Source organism: Puntigrus tetrazona, chromosome 3 (assembly GCF_018831695.1).
Source record: "Puntigrus tetrazona isolate hp1 chromosome 3, ASM1883169v1, whole genome shotgun sequence".
NCBI classification, from domain to species: domain Eukaryota; kingdom Metazoa; phylum Chordata; class Actinopteri; order Cypriniformes; family Cyprinidae; genus Puntigrus; species Puntigrus tetrazona.
The window spans coordinates 12,163,445-12,178,376 of NC_056701.1; the positions used below are offsets into that span (position 1 = coordinate 12,163,445).

General features: G+C 38.6%; 3 protein-coding genes across 7 annotated transcripts; all 3 read left to right on the forward strand.

Annotated features, from left to right (window-relative positions):
* The first annotated feature begins 165 nt into the window (after positions 1 to 165).
* si:dkey-16l2.16 (ras-related protein Rab-35) lies at positions 166 to 5,287 on the forward strand. Of its 3 annotated transcripts, none has more exons than XM_043234070.1 (7): positions 166 to 189; positions 1,454 to 2,206; positions 3,348 to 3,398; positions 3,582 to 3,705; positions 3,802 to 3,926; positions 4,055 to 4,179; positions 4,497 to 5,287. In XM_043234070.1, the coding sequence occupies exons 2-7, from the start codon at positions 2,152 to 2,154 to the stop codon at positions 4,644 to 4,646; spliced, it is 630 nt and encodes a 209-aa protein (XP_043090005.1). In that variant the 5' UTR covers positions 166 to 189; positions 1,454 to 2,151; the 3' UTR covers positions 4,647 to 5,287. The 3 variants fall into 3 exon arrangements, with proteins under 3 accessions (XP_043090005.1, XP_043090001.1, XP_043090004.1); XM_043234066.1 differs by lacking the exon at positions 166 to 189 and adding an exon at positions 196 to 362; XM_043234069.1 differs by lacking the exon at positions 166 to 189 and adding an exon at positions 385 to 593.
* A 149-nt stretch (positions 5,288 to 5,436) lies between these two features.
* Positions 5,437 to 10,430, forward strand: rnf25 (ring finger protein 25). Of its 3 annotated transcripts, XM_043234036.1 has the most exons (10): positions 5,814 to 5,896; positions 6,532 to 6,603; positions 6,709 to 6,805; positions 6,906 to 6,973; positions 7,055 to 7,124; positions 7,583 to 7,654; positions 7,741 to 7,887; positions 8,135 to 8,224; positions 8,526 to 8,663; positions 9,534 to 10,430. In XM_043234036.1, the coding sequence occupies exons 1-10, from the start codon at positions 5,850 to 5,852 to the stop codon at positions 10,320 to 10,322; spliced, it is 1,590 nt and encodes a 529-aa protein (XP_043089971.1). In that variant the 5' UTR covers positions 5,814 to 5,849; the 3' UTR covers positions 10,323 to 10,430. The 3 variants fall into 3 exon arrangements, with proteins under 3 accessions (XP_043089978.1, XP_043089971.1, XP_043089986.1); XM_043234043.1 differs by lacking the exon at positions 8,526 to 8,663 and having other exon boundaries at positions 5,437 to 5,896; XM_043234051.1 differs by lacking the exon at positions 6,906 to 6,973.
* A 401-nt stretch (positions 10,431 to 10,831) lies between these two features.
* Positions 10,832 to 14,285, forward strand: kat8 (K(lysine) acetyltransferase 8). Its single transcript, XM_043234060.1, has 11 exons — positions 10,832 to 11,215; positions 11,429 to 11,503; positions 11,603 to 11,781; positions 11,897 to 11,950; positions 12,060 to 12,224; positions 12,942 to 13,031; positions 13,162 to 13,302; positions 13,382 to 13,475; positions 13,565 to 13,715; positions 13,835 to 13,989; positions 14,065 to 14,285. Exons 1-11 carry the CDS (start codon positions 10,876 to 10,878, stop codon positions 14,127 to 14,129), a joined length of 1,509 nt encoding a protein of 502 aa, XP_043089995.1. The 5' UTR covers positions 10,832 to 10,875; the 3' UTR covers positions 14,130 to 14,285.
* The last annotated feature ends 647 nt before the right edge of the window (positions 14,286 to 14,932 follow it).

Sequence of the window (14,932 nt, forward strand, 5' to 3'; positions counted from 1 at the left end):
CAAAATGGCCAAGAATTGGGTTTCTGTATGCAAGTTTTACCAGTTCCAGTGTGTGTCTGGAAAATATCATCAGTCGGCGTGTGGCGACAGAACAGCGATGGCAATCGCGGCAGCAACAGGAGTGGCATGAGGAGGAGGAGACAGAAAAACTCAGGCACATGATGAGGATGAGAGTGACTCGACATTCAGGTGCGTCGGCCTCGAAGGGGCGGATCTGATCTCTGCGGCCGCCGGGACACTGTCCGAGCTTCCCCCTGCCAACGGGACCGACCCGACACTGACCGACCACCCGCCAGTAACTTGTGCCAAGTCTTCCGTAATTTCCGCGGCGTGCAGGGAGTATGTGGTTTAAAGTGTTTTCGGTGAGCTCTTCTTTAGTTCCGAGTTTGATCTTATTATCTTAGAGCATCTGTGGCTAGTTAAGTAGCTAGCCTAGCTGCGTTTCAAAACAACTTGAGTAAATCACAATCGAGGAGTTGTCGAGTTGAGTAATGGACACAAGTTTGATCAGGCGCTTAAAAGAAACGGAACTCAAGAAGCAGATCAAGGCGAGAGTTCAGCTTGGTGTTTGGTAGGATCGCATGTTTTTACAGGTGTGTCCGTTAAATCGCAACATATGTCTGGTTTTGAGTTTCTATGGGTACTGCGCGTGACCGTTTAAATTCCGTAAAGACGCGAGGTCGCTAATCTCAGAAGGACGTTCTGTTTACGATAACCTTAACGTTACACAATAAAAGCTATCTGCCGCTACAAAACGAGTGTCTCTTATTGTTATTTTCCCTCTAATTGACTGTTAAATCCGGTTGTGCTACACAGAGCGCCAAATAGTTTCGCTTTTAATTTGGGCATGTCTGTATTCAGGAATTTAGCTTTGTTGGCTCCGAAAATGATTTTCTCTTCTTGCCTGATAAGCGGACCTCAGCCTAGGTGTGTCTGTTTCACTTCTCTTCCACCTTTTTTTGTGTCCCAATGATCTCATTTGGCTGGAGGACGTTAATGGTTTAACCCGCCGCCTGGTTTTAGATCAGAACAGTGTTTTAATTAAAAAAAAAAAAAAACCCGTGATCTCCTCGCCACGGCCGCTCAGGAAAAGCACGTCCCTTCCTGTTTTCATGGAACATTTTTGGCACTTTACCGAATCTCTGGCTTTGTCTTGATTCAGCAGCTAGTTGTATGTGGGCTTTTAATGGTTCTGCCCATTGTTTTGGTTTCAGTTGTAAGAATCATGATATGTGTGGGCATATATCCTAATCTCTGTATCTAAACTCCAGGGTAAGGCTGGTGCATGTGGTTTCCAACAGTGTCAGAAAGGGTGTCATTTGTCTGTCAGAGTAGGAGAAGCTAAATTTAGTTCCACAGCTGCTGTTCTGGGTAATGGGGCGGGGGAGTAACCTTACGTCTAAATCCAATGCATAATACCTGTCTCTTCCCTTTCTTATATTTTTAATTTCAGGATTAGGGCTTAAAGGGGACCGACTGGGAATTTTCTCACTTCCGGTTTGAACCTGCATTCCTACAGTGTTTTGGAGTGGCAGCGATCTTTCAAAGTGTGGGAAGCTACCAGTCCCTGCATGCATCAGATAAAAAGGCGAAATGGGATTGTTGTGACCGAGATGCCGTCTGTATATCTAGGAAATCAAGATTTGGAGACGAAACAACTTGGATCTCAAACAAACTGCCCTGTTTCCGGATGATTTGATTCCTGCTGCACTCCTAGCTCTGCGTTATGAGCGCCATCAGCGATTAAAGAACCACTTACTTTGTAATCTGATTCATTTGATACTTAACCACAACAATGTGGTGATGTGTTTGCACTTGAGGGGACGAGCAGTACATTTCATGTAGATTTTAACTGTGGATCAAAAGCAATGGAAATATAGTTTTAAGATGAACTAAAAATACCGCACGGAAAGTGCAAACGTGTTACAGACAATGCAAAATCACTGATTGATGAATTGGAGTTCACGGAAATCACTCGGATGCATCATTTTGCACTTGAGTTTTAAAGTAAACTGGAAGGACGGTCACATGATGCTCGAAGTATTTCACCCTAAAACTTCAGCACTAAACAGCCTGGTACTTTAAGACACAGGAAACGTGACAGGGGAATTGAAAGCTGTCGTTTCATGAGGATACATTTTGAACAGAAGAATGGCAGGAAAAGACTACCATCATCTCTTCAAGTTGCTCATCATTGGTGACTCCAGTTAGTATTTTTCTGCTCCTACATATTCTAACACGTTTATCAACGTAGCTGTGTAGTTTTTTTTCTGAAACCCAGTAAGGCACAGTGCCCATACGTGGATCATTACAATATGGCATAAAATAATTATAATTTCGCTAGCGCTCCCTGTCCATTAAGAATGCTAGTTGTTGTGCAGTTTCACAATTTAAGCGCAACCTGGAAAGCTGAAGTGAAACTACTCTGTGTAAATTTGTCATGCCAGTTCTCGTCCCTTCAGTGAATTGAGTCACTTGATGGGTTCACTAGTGTGAACTTGGGAGGGACGTGTACCGTGTTGAATGTTGGGTCAGTGTTTTGGTCTGTGAAATTGCTTTGTCCTTTTACTAGAAGATCCAGTTATGACATTTTGATTAAACATTACGTAGTCAAAAACATGAATTGTTCATATTAATCATCCAACTTTAATCATCCTATTCATGTCTGCTTTTGTTTGTAAGCAAATATCCGTGGCGCTATCTTGCAGTTCATAGTGTTTGTCATTTAATTGTGGTATTAACCACAGCTACCTCATTCAGTCCATAATGGCCACTTACACGATAAGGCTTGGTTTCATAAACGAGACTTGGCTTAATCCAGGACTGGGCTTTAGTTAAATTAAGATATATTAGTGATTTTTACAAAAATGGCTTATTTTTGATATGTCAGAGCAAGATGAGACAGCTCAAACATTAATTTGAGTCTAGGACTAGCTCAAGCCTTGTCTGTGAAACATTTAGTTACGAAATGTTCAGCTGCTCGTAGAATGTTTCTACGAAGACTGTAGGCTTTGGTTAGTATTCTGGTTGGTTTTGAGCCTCAGACCTCAGAGCATTGTGGCCTTTATGACAAAAGTACATGTCAAGATTACATTGCATGGTATAGATGAACTATGAGGTATTTGATAATAATTTACACTGTGCTGTTGCACTTTTATTTATTGTAGGGATGTTTTAAAATTTGTTATATAAAAAATAATATTCATATTTAACTGTTAATTTAATAACATCTAAATATTATAATGTTTTCTAAAAGAAGAGCTTTTGAAATTTCTGTCATGTAGTTAAAAAAATACTGAGGTATTACAGCTGGACGTTTAACAAATGTTGCTCTGACTCTGTTGCAGATGTAGGGAAAAGCAGTTTGCTCCTACGATTCGCAGACAACTCATTCTCTGGTGAGTCTACTTGGCGCAAAGTGTGTGTTTGTGTGAGAAAGACGCAATGAGGTGAAGGGTCTGTAAATATATGATCTAATTCACTGTTCTCAGCTAGACACAGTGAGAGTGTATATTTGCTTGAAAGCATTAAAGAAGTTCAAGTGTTAAGTGGTATGAAACATGCTTTTGCACTCTTCACAGGCAGTTACATAACTACTATTGGAGTTGACTTTAAGATTCGCACGGTAGAGATAGATGGCGAAAGAGTTAAACTCCAGATCTGGGACACTGCAGGGCAGGAAAGGTTCAGGACCATCACCTCGACGTAAGCCTTGTTCCAGTCTAACTGCGTACTAAAGAGCGTTTGTTCTCATGATCTGTCGTTCTTCTCCTCACTATACTGCTTGCTGTACCTCTCTAGGTATTACAGAAACACTCATGGTGTCATCATCGTTTACGATGTTACAAATCCTGAATCGTTTGTCAACGTGAAAAGATGGTTAAACGAGATATCACAGAACTGTGACAATGTCTGCAAAATTTTAGGTTAGTTTTTTTTCACATTTCAGTTTAAGTGTGTGTGGGGGAAACACATGTTTTGGTTGTACATTCTCAGTTTGTTATAGAATCAAAGGCAAACATTTAATATTCATTTGCACTATGCTTTCTAACAGTTGGAAACAAGAATGATGATCCTTCTAAAAAAGCTGTGGAAACTCAAGAAGCTCTGCGCTTTGGAGAATCAGTTGGTGTGAGGTTATTTGAGACAAGTGCTAAAGAGAATATCAATGTAGAAGAGGTGAGTATTTTTAATGCTGTAGGTTTCAACTCATTCATTCTAAAATATCAGTATTTCAGATAAGCCTACATTCATTTTAAATCCTCATTAAGTTTTTCCAATTAAGCCTAAATTTAAAGTATTTTAATTTAATTTTAATTTTTATTTAAGCCTAAATTCATTTAAAAGTCTTAAGTATCCAAAATATCTTATTTGTTGGCTTGAATAGAAAAATAGATTATATTTTCAACTTATTCAGCTTTGTCTTTCTGTCCACTCTGATGTGTTTAAACGTAATATGTAAAACTTGTATGGCTTGTGTTCTGTTCTGTTTGCAGATGTTCATGGCTTTCACTCACATGGTCCTTCGGGCCAAGAAACAGAGCCAGAGTCGAGCAGAGAGAGAGAGGGAGAGAGAAAAGGACACTGTCCATATAAATTCGCACAGGGACAGAGAAAGGAGGAAGAAAGGGAAGAAATGCTGTTAGGAAAGAGGGACAAATCGAACACCTTTGCAACTCTGATCCTTTGGGTCATGTTTCCAGCTCAGAAATGTGACTTTTTTTTATGTTAACACTGCGCTTAGATAAAACCAAGAGGAATAAAAAAATAACTTGCTATTATGTGCCGAACATCAGCGTTTGTTTACACAAATGTTTATCAATTAAATGTTTTTTGTTTGTTTGTTTGTTTTTTTACAAAAGGGGAATTGACTGGCATGGATTTACACTGGCATCGAAGGCCTGGTCCAGGAAAGACACTATATTCAAAATGTCTTATGCGTTCCACTGTGATTAGTGAGAGGTGTTTCTTGGATTAAAATTGACTTGATATATGTCATTAATGTATGCAAATAATAAAATAGCAATAAAATATGATTTTAAAAATCACAACAACAATGTTCATTTCTGATATCTTGAAAAAGTAATGTATGTAGGTGACCCGTGCTGGACTGATTAAATGCTCACTGTCCTTTGCCATATAAAATGCTAAAATGCACATGTTTCTGAGCCAGAGTTGTTGTTAGATTAACCTACTAAATGAACGGTGTAGGAACCATTTCTTTATATTATTAAATTTGACCTCTGAGTCACGTTCATGACTCATGAATAAAAAATGTATTAAATTATTGTTTGTCAGTCTGCTTTTAAATTACAACGGATATACATGAAGGGTTCATTTTAAAAAGACATAAAATACCAGTTTGTCCATTAAAAAAAAAAAAGAGGCAATATAAATATGTAACAGCAATCAAATATTTCCTTATGAACCAAAGCAATTGTTGATGTATAATGAGGACATGAATATGCAAAGAATAGTTTTTTTATGTATTATTGTTTTTTATTGACTAATATTCATGTTTTTTTTATTCGTTGACAATTAGATAATTGTTTTGCAAATGTTTGTTTGTGGATGTAATACTATGTAAAAATTTTAATATTCACAACATACTCAAACCTTTTGCTTTGGTGTGTATTTTAAAGTATTTGGTGTGTTGTTTTTTTTTTTTTTTTTTAAGTATTTTAAAGTGTAGGCTACTACACCTCTGACTTCGTTCAAAATACAAACAGATAATACACAGATCTGTGCGTTCCCCAAAAATAAACATAAATAAATCCCTCTTGGCGAGATTTTATGTGTGCATCGAAAAATTAATTCATATTTACAGTCATCTCTGTGTCACCTGACCGATGTCGTGGACGGGTGACGTCACTGCGAACATGGCTGCCGAGAGCGAGTGAGTATTGGGCTGCTGCTGAATACTGTCAGAAACATCTATTTATTATAGATTCCCATATAAATCTGTAGTTATTTGATATATGAACTGAAAATATCTATTTTGTAAGACCTAAATTATTTAAATTAAAGAACACAGTCGGCTGCGATATAGGAGAGCCTTCATAGGTGACTAAATAGTAAATACCGTTTAAAAAAACTGATAGAAAAAGCTAATTTTAGAAACGTATATTTTGTCCGAGGCTAAGATAAAGAATCCACAGTTAGTTATGTTAGTTATGTAATATGTAAGTGAACTGTTACTGCAGTTGTTGTCTTTGGCTATCTGATGTGTCCCCGGTTTTACAGACAAGGCTTAAACCTAGTCCTAGACTAAATGTAAATCTGAGCTGTTTCAGCTGAAAGAAACTCGCGCTGACTGATCTTAAAACATACCAGTGCATTTATTTTTTCTTAAGATGCACACCGGTAATGCTGAATTTGTAAGGCATGTATAAAAAAATGACTTAAATGTCTTAATTGAACTATGGCCTAATCCTGGTTTGGGCTAAACCCTGTCTATAAAATCTAGCCTTAGTGTTATTACATTAAGCTAGCTCTACACTAAATTCTTTTCACATCTGTTTGTCACCATAGTGTCCTGTCGGAAATTGAAGTGCTGCAGTCCATCTACTTGGATGAGCTTGGTGTTGAACAGAGAGACGGAGGGTAAATATTTGAGCATTTATTGCTCTTGTAGTTTTTTGTAAATTGCTTGAGATTTAGTATTATTAACCTGTACAAAAATAAATATGCCAATTCTGTCTCATTTAGAGGATGGACAATCAGTCTGGTGCTCTATCCCTCCACAGCGGAGGACTGTCTGTCCCAGTTTGTCCGTCTTACATTGACAATGGATCTAGACTCTCAGGTTTGTTGGTCAGATTGCTATAATATTTGACTATGGTAATCTTTACTGGAAAATCTTGAGTCCCTGTTATTCTTCTGAGAGTATTTTTATTCACTTCCAGTACCCATATTCATCCCCTTGTATCTCTATTCACAATCCACGTGGACTCTCGGATGATAAGCTGCTCAGGTGTTTGATTATCATTCAGAACTGCTATTTTAAAACTTTGTATACTTTCTTCATTGTTTTCACATGCTCTTTTTTTCTCAGTTTACAGAGTAGTTTGCAGATGGAAGCAGAGTCGTGTATCGGGACAGCTGTACTGTATCAGCTCATAGAGGTTTGGATTCCTTATTTAGTAAAAAAAAATTAAAAATACAATACTGTTTCGATGTTTGTAAAAAAAAAAAAAAATCAATAAGGATGCAATAATTAAAGTGACAGTCAAGGCATTTAAATTGTTACAAAATTCTATTTTAAGTAAGCAATTCATCAGTTAAGTTGAATAACAAAGTGATAATAGTGAAAAATATTTATTGAGCAGGAAATAAGCATAATAAAATTATTGGCTGCTTAAAATTCAACTTTATCACCACTGGGATAAATGACATTTTAACACATTTTAATTACATTATAAAACTTATTTTAAATGAATAATGTTTCACAATATTGCTGCAGTTTATATCAAATGAATTCAGCGTTGGTGAGCATTAGACACTACACTCAAAAACGTCTTAAACATGTATTTGTCTTAAACATGTATTTGTCTTAAACGATTTCTCAATATCATATTCACAGAGAGCCAAAGAGATTCTGACTGAGAGCAATATTCCCCATGGAAACTGTGTCATCTGTCTGTATGGATTTAAGGTTTGGTGTTTTAACCGTAACATGCACTTGTGGTTTGTGGCCTGTTTGTAAAAATTGTTTTTGGTTTTTTGTTTTTTGCTCTGTAGGAAGGGGAAGTGTTCACGAAGACCAGCTGCTATCACTATTTCCATTCTCACTGTCTTGGCCGCTATATCACTCACTCTGAGATGGAGCTGAAGGACCGTGAGAGGGAGCTGGAGGAGGATAAAACCAGAGACGGGACCGAAGAAGAGGTGCAGTTTCCTTTTTGTAAACTTTCATACGTTTTCCTTACTTCAGGGAAAAGGCTTATAATTTGGTATTAAATAAACTCAACAGTTTTGTTTATAGCATTATTATTACTATATAATTTACTTCAGTGCTACTGTGAATGTTGAACTAATTGCAGTCCATAAAAAGGCAGTGAGGTCAGCTTGAATAAATGCACGGTTTGTTTTTTGGATATATTATGATGTTATGTGTTTTTGGTTTCATTGACAGGGATTATTTGTTGGTTGCCCCGTGTGTCGAGAGCCTCTCACCTATGATTTGGATGCCCTCCTTTCCTCTCCAGCTCCAGTTTTCACACAGGTAAGACACTCAGACACAGTGTATCTTTCTCTGTGAATGCTGTGTTAGCAGTGGGGTTAAGCTAAACTGGCCTGACGTTTATCATTGTTAGAAATGTCAAGTGGACAATGTCACCCTTGTGTTCTGTGCCAAGCAGTAGATTTTGGTTTTAAACAGTGCGGCATTGTCCCATGTGCAGTCTCTCTTGTTAGCTGACTATGCCAGGATGTGTAGTTGGAAAGCTTAGCACCCTTATGTATGCTCACTGGTCACATGCTGTGGACACACATGAACGTTGTGTTTATTATTCCTTCACACACAGCAGGACGATGCAGTCATCGGTGGGGAATTTAAAAAGAAATGGGCAGCACTCCAGAAGGTTCTGGAACGGCAGAAGGAAAAGGGTGGAGTTATTGACCCCGAAGCAGAGTCCAATAGATTCCTCATTCACATTAATGAGGTATATCCTAAATGGAACATATATTACTTTTTAGAATAATTTAGTAATTAAAAGGGTCATGAGCTGCCTTTTTTATTCCACACCGTTCCACTTCCACAGTCCACATCCATTTATGATGTTTATACGTTTCTTATATTAAAAACAGGCTGTTTTGATTCCCTCATCTTGTTTCAATAGGAGTGACTGATTGGTTAACAGTTGTGAACGTTTGATAGCATACATTCATCATAGATGGATGCTTTTTAGGCTAAAATACTAGCATATATTAATCAGACAAAGCAACTCTGATCACGTAATGTTAAAACAACATCGCATTCAATAAAGTGTAGTTTTTTAGTTTTTAATCTTTTAATTTGTCAAATTGTGCCTCGTTTGTAAACAAATCTACAACAAAGAACATCCTTACTGGTCTGGTGCTTTATATTCATCATATAAGTTCGTCACATAAAGTCATATAAAATTAAATTTTTTTTGCATAGGCTTGCATTTGCCGCTCTTGTCATTTACCAACTATGTGTGCAAATCAGTGGGCGTGGCTAAACAAGCAATGATGTAGAAGTAGGTTGATCTTCTTCTATGGAGGCGGTTCTTATCCACACTATTAAATCACAGAGTGGCACATCCTAAAACCTGTCATTTTTAAGCTGTTTTAGACTAACAAGAATGTTTTAAGTTCTGAAACTTACTGAATGTTTTATAGCACAGTGACCTCTTATGTGTCAAAAGATCAATAGAATTTAGAAATTCTCAGTTCATGACACCTTTTAATTTTTGTTCACCCAGAACTGGAGTGATGATAGTATTTAGCGGACTGAGTTCTCAATGTCAGAATGTAAGAAATTTCATAAATGAATGTGTGTTTTTCCTCAGGCTTCAGCTAATGTTTCTGACACTCCTTCAACGGATGCCTCTGGTTCCGAATCTACTCAGTCACTCCCCTCCTCGTCCCAAGATCCCACTGATGTAACCCAAGTCTCTCAAAGTCATCACACTACAGGCCAATCACAGCGCTTGTGCACTCATGAAAGAAGGCCACAAGGTGACTTTAAGAGAGGTCGTAGAGGAAGAGGAGGAGGTGGAAGGGGGGGGTCAGCTCGTCACATGATACCTACACCTGGGGTAGAACGGTTGGGCAAGCTCACGCATTCTTCTGATGAGATTAATCATGTGAACTCAGGCCCACCGAACACCACACCACAGGGAGAAAGTACAGCACAAGGACAAGAATGTGAACTCAGTGATAATATAACACAGCTCAGGCAGCCTATGACCAATGAAGAAGAAAAAACAGTTTCTCAAGAGAAGGTTACATCAGAATCCAACTGTGGACAAAATGTGAGCCAACAAAAAGTGTGTATTTCAAAAGATGTGACACAGACAATCTTACACGAAGGACACCCAGAGAGGGAACATGTGGTTAGAGGATGGAAGCGTGGCGGTCGTGGCTCTGGACGACATCATGGACACTGGCAGGAGAGGAACTTCAAGGGACCCAGTCACTGGGATACTTCTGGAAGCATTGGCCACCGTGGAGGAGGACACAGAGCCAGAGAGGGAGGGGCTGGGCATCATCACAGAGGGGGCGGGGCTCATAGAGGTGGTGGGAGGGGATTGCATCAGAGAGTGGAAAAAGAATTTAGGAAAGAGGGAGTACTCTGACAGTGGGAGAGGGGAGGAGCAGGCATAGAAACAAGCATACCTCCCAGTTTTACCAGCTGTACCGTCATTATGTCAGTGTCTGTAATAAAATTCTCCGCAAGCAGTAAACTGACCCATGTTTTTCCTTTCTCTCTTTGGTTCGTCATTGTTGTTAGTGAAAATAAAGGAGTAGACATGGCAATTAGAAAGGAGTCTGACCACTGAGGAACTTCGATGATGTTTAAATTTTACCATAGCGATTGTGATAATGTCAACAATCCATAAATCAGAACTCAAGAAGATAGTTAGTTCTTTCTGCTGCATATTAAATAAGATGATAAATAGGACATACAAATAAGATATAAATACGTAAGTGGTATATAAATAATTAAAATGTTAACAAACCTATCAAAATAAATGCATAATGTTGTTTTGTTTAAATACGTTATATAAAATAAAAGTAAAAAATGAAACAGTGGCGCTACTACCCAAAACTGACAGGCCGGGACTGAAATCGTAGTACTGCGCGTGCGCGAGTGAACGCGGCGTGCGCAATGTTTTCAAATGGACAAAGATGTCTGGCGTAGCGATGTCGTTGTCCAATAATCGCCACGCAAACATGAACAATTCGTACGATAACTGCGGTTCAGAAGAGCGAATGGATGTTGAAATAGACGCTGGTCACGCTGGAACCGACCGGGGAAGCTTGGAGACGGGAACAAGAGCGACATGTTCTTCAAACGGCAGTGGCGGGGAAGAGGATGAGGTAGAGGCCGCTATTCGAGAAAGAGAAGCCGCGGGCTCGAGTACTCCGCCCTCCGCGGATGGAGTGTCGCTCGGCGGCGGCAGAGAGCAGGAGGTGTCAGTAGAAATCGGCGAGACTTATCTGTGTCAGCGTGCGGACAAAACATGGCGTAAGTTCGTAAATGAAAATGCTTATAACGACATTATTTCAGAAATGCTTAATTTGCCATTTGTGGTTCTGTATTACTTTTGTATTATCATTTATTCATTATTGTTATGAAAGGCATGCTGATCGAGGAATGCATAAGCCACAGCCAATGCAAACCCGAAAAGTGCATGCGCATACTCTTTACTTATTAATTTGTTTTCTGCTTTTCTTTCAGATTCAGCAGAAGTTATTCAGTCCAGGCTCAATGAGCAGGAAGGCAGAGAAGAGTTTTATGTCCACTATGTAGGATGTGAGTGGAACTGCGTGACCATGCATAGCTGACACAAATACTTTACAGGTTTGTGTAATACAGATTCACTGAGCACAAGCACTCTTTTGTCTTTTGCAGTTAACAGACGTTTAGATGAGTGGGTTGGAAAGGCTCGTTTGGCACTGACAAAGACTGTGAAAGATGCAGTGAGAAAGAGTGTGGAGGAAGGTGGTGGAGGTGAACTTGTGGACCAGCCAGAAAGGAAGATCACCCGAAACCAGAAGCGTAAACATGACGAGATCAACCACGTTCAGAAGGTACCTGTCATCGCATTTCTGCACATCAAAATGACACCGTGTTGATCAGTGTTTTGTCTGTGGGCCATATCAGTCTGATAGCAATATGTGTAATTATTTCATTTCGTATTTTTAGACTTATGCAGAGATGGACCCCACCACAGCAGCCCTGGAGAAAGAGCATGAGGCGGTAAGAGGGGCCAACATTTGCATAACACTCTAAAAAATGCATTATCACAGTTCTTCTGTAAAACATTATAAATATCAATAACAAAATATTTTTTCTCTTTTATTTTCAGATCACAAAAGTAAAATATGTGGACAAGATCCAGATCGGGAACTTTGAGATTGATGCATGGTACTTCTCTCCGTTCCCTGAGGACTATGGGAAACAGCCCAAGCTTTGGATCTGTGAATACTGCCTGAAGTATATGAAGTATGAGAAGACATTCAGATACCACCTGGTCAGTTCCCACAATGGTTTTGTTGTTTGGATTTACACAGTAATATTAGTTATTAAACCTTAGGGGGTGCTATACATCTGTGCTATAGAATCCAGCCCTTGATGACAGATCCTGCCAGAAAATATTAGTTAGTCCAGTAACAGAACAACTAGTCAGCAGATGTTGATACCCAAAAATGAGTGTTAAACAGTTCTTTGTGAGTCAAGAGGTTGACAGAGAAAAGCCAGAGAAGAGCAGAAGCAGAAGACCAAGTTTGTTTATTGAACAGTCCTTGTCTGACCAGCAAAAGTTCAACATGTATTGTATCAAAACTGCTTCACAGCAATGTCTCACAGCATGGTTAATGTACCTATTTAATGTAGTCCCGTTAATGCACTTCTTTTTTATGATGTGTAAAAGTGAAATTGTGTTTTACTGATGTACTAATAGACATTAATTCAGGCATTTAACCAAGAGCCCATTCAAAAACCTCACTGATGTCAGGACAATGGAGCTGGAAATTCTGTCTTGTTTGGGTTTTCGGCTAATTCCTGTAGCGCTTTTTACAAGCATCTGTTTTTAGATCAGTGTTGTTAGTTGTCGGCAGTTTTTTTTTTTTTTTTTTTTACTTGTGTGGTTAGTTTTTTAGCAGTACTGCCTTTAATGTTAATGTTCTTGTTGAATTTATACTGTCTTTTGTTTTCCTGTTTCTTTGTTCCTCAATGGCTCCTATTTCAGTCACAATGTCAGTGGCGTCAGCCTCCAGGAAAAGAGATTTATCGCAGAAACAATATCTCAGTATATGAGGTTGATGGGAAGGACCACAAGGTGAGCCAGATACCTGCCCTCAAAATTAAGCAGAATTTTGAAGCACTTGTTTTGTGACAGATTTCAAATCTCAATGCATGGGGTAACATTTCCCTACAGTTGATCGTTCTCACTGTCCTTCTCACTGTAGATCTACTGTCAGAACCTGTGCCTCCTGGCAAAGCTCTTTCTGGATCACAAAACACTTTACTTTGATGTAGAGCCATTCATCTTCTACATCCTCACTGAAGTCAACAAACAGGGAGCACATATTGTGGGCTACTTCTCTAAGGTAAAGTGTTTTTTTAGTTTGTTTTTGCATCATATCTGTTAATTTGTATCTTGATTAACAATGTATTCTTGATGAGCAGGAGAAGGAGTCTCCAGATGGGAACAATGTTGCTTGTATTCTCACTCTTCCTCCATACCAGAGAAGAGGATATGGAAAATTTCTAATTGCATTCAGTAGGTTTCACTCCTGATTCTCCTCTAAGCAGTTTTTCCTTTCCAATATAAGCATACACACTGATACACTTGTGTCATATTCTTGTCAGGTTATGAGTTGTCTAAGCTGGAGAGTACTGTGGGGTCTCCAGAGAAGCCTCTATCAGATTTGGGAAAGTTGAGCTACAGGAGTTACTGGTCTTGGGTATTACTAGAGATTCTGCGAGACTTCAGAGGGACCCTATCCATCAAAGACCTCAGGTACACATCCTAATACAAGACAAACTTGCGTGTAAACAAACGCACGAGGTTGCATGCAGAATCAACTGCCAGGTCTTTGATGAAAAGATCTAACAAATGCATAATGTCTGCACCCACAGTCAGATGACAAGCATTACTCAGAGTGACATCATCAGCACACTACAGTCTCTGAACATGGTCAAGTACTGGAAAGGTCAGCATGTCATCTGCGTCACACCAAAACTTGTAGAGGAACATCTCAAAAGTGCCCAGTACAAGAAACCACCAATAACAGGTAACAGATCTGCCTCTTATTCTTGATTGTTATCATGCTTTTAAGAGATTAAACATTCACGTTTTGTTTCTACAGTGGACACGCATTGTTTGAAATGGGCACCACCCAAACACAAGCAGGCCAAGTTCTCTAAAAAGTGAACGTCGCGGAAATGAAGAGAGTGAAATTTGTCCTTTTCACCCAAGATGTTTTTCACCGCTAACCTAAATGTCATGTAGAAAGGACTAAGATTGTACATTCGCATTATAATAAGTCTGTTATTTTTTTTAAATAAATGAATAGTAATATTCATGTCATTCCTTGTGAGTCATCTTTTTTTTTTGTGCACCAGTATGGTGCTTCAATTCTGTGTTCTGTGTGGTAATTTAATATTTTTACAAGACTTTACTTCATGTTCACATTGCTTTTGGAAGAAGTTGATTGTAAAGTCAAGCTACAATTATGCTGAATTATTCATTTGGCTGTATAGAATTACTGTTTCACATGAAGCACCTGTCTGACTTTTAGGTGAAAGTTGATCCCTATACTGAGAATAAGGGATATATATATGAATGTATGTGTATGTGTATATAGAGGGTCAAATGACTGGCCCTTCAGCTTGAGGAACAATAACTTGCTTATGATAGATTTTTACAAAGTTGATACTGAACATTATACTGTTGAATTCTTATCAACGGCAAATTATTTAACGAAGAATTATTTTTTAATTTTATTTCTTAATTATCATAACTAACTAAAATAGATAACTACGTGTTCTAGATCCTTCAATTTAACCACGGTGTTTTTGGCAGAGTTCATGAAACAGCGTAAGAAAAACGACAAAAAATACTATTGTGTGGCTTGAGAAAAGATGACTTAAACTTCAGTTTATTATTAACAAAGATAATGTCATAACCGAGCGGCACGCAGGTCTAGGACAGTAATTCTGTTCTCTTCCTCTCAC

Bases quoted from the DNA above. Each gene is read 5' to 3' on its own strand.
- si:dkey-16l2.16 (XM_043234070.1), top strand. From the start codon at position 2,152: ATGGCAGGAAAAGACTACCATCATCTCTTCAAGTTGCTCATCATTGGT. The intron at 2,207-3,347 runs GTTAGTATTTTT...ACTCTGTTGCAG, and splicing joins GCTCATCATTGGTGACTCCA to ATGTAGGGAAAAGCAGTTTG. The intron at 3,706-3,801 runs GTAAGCCTTGTT...GTACCTCTCTAG, and splicing joins TTCAGGACCATCACCTCGAC to GTATTACAGAAACACTCATG.
- rnf25 (XM_043234036.1), top strand. From the start codon at position 5,850: ATGTCGTGGACGGGTGACGTCACTGCGAACATGGCTGCCGAGAGCGA. The intron at 6,604-6,708 runs GTAAATATTTGA...TGTCTCATTTAG, and splicing joins GTTGAACAGAGAGACGGAGG to AGGATGGACAATCAGTCTGG. The intron at 6,974-7,054 runs GTGTTTGATTAT...TTTTTTTCTCAG, and splicing joins TCGGATGATAAGCTGCTCAG to TTTACAGAGTAGTTTGCAGA.
- kat8 (XM_043234060.1), top strand. From the start codon at position 10,876: ATGTCTGGCGTAGCGATGTCGTTGTCCAATAATCGCCACGCAAACATG. The intron at 12,225-12,941 runs GTCAGTTCCCAC...CTCCTATTTCAG, and splicing joins AGACATTCAGATACCACCTG to TCACAATGTCAGTGGCGTCA. The intron at 13,476-13,564 runs GTAGGTTTCACT...TATTCTTGTCAG, and splicing joins AAAATTTCTAATTGCATTCA to GTTATGAGTTGTCTAAGCTG.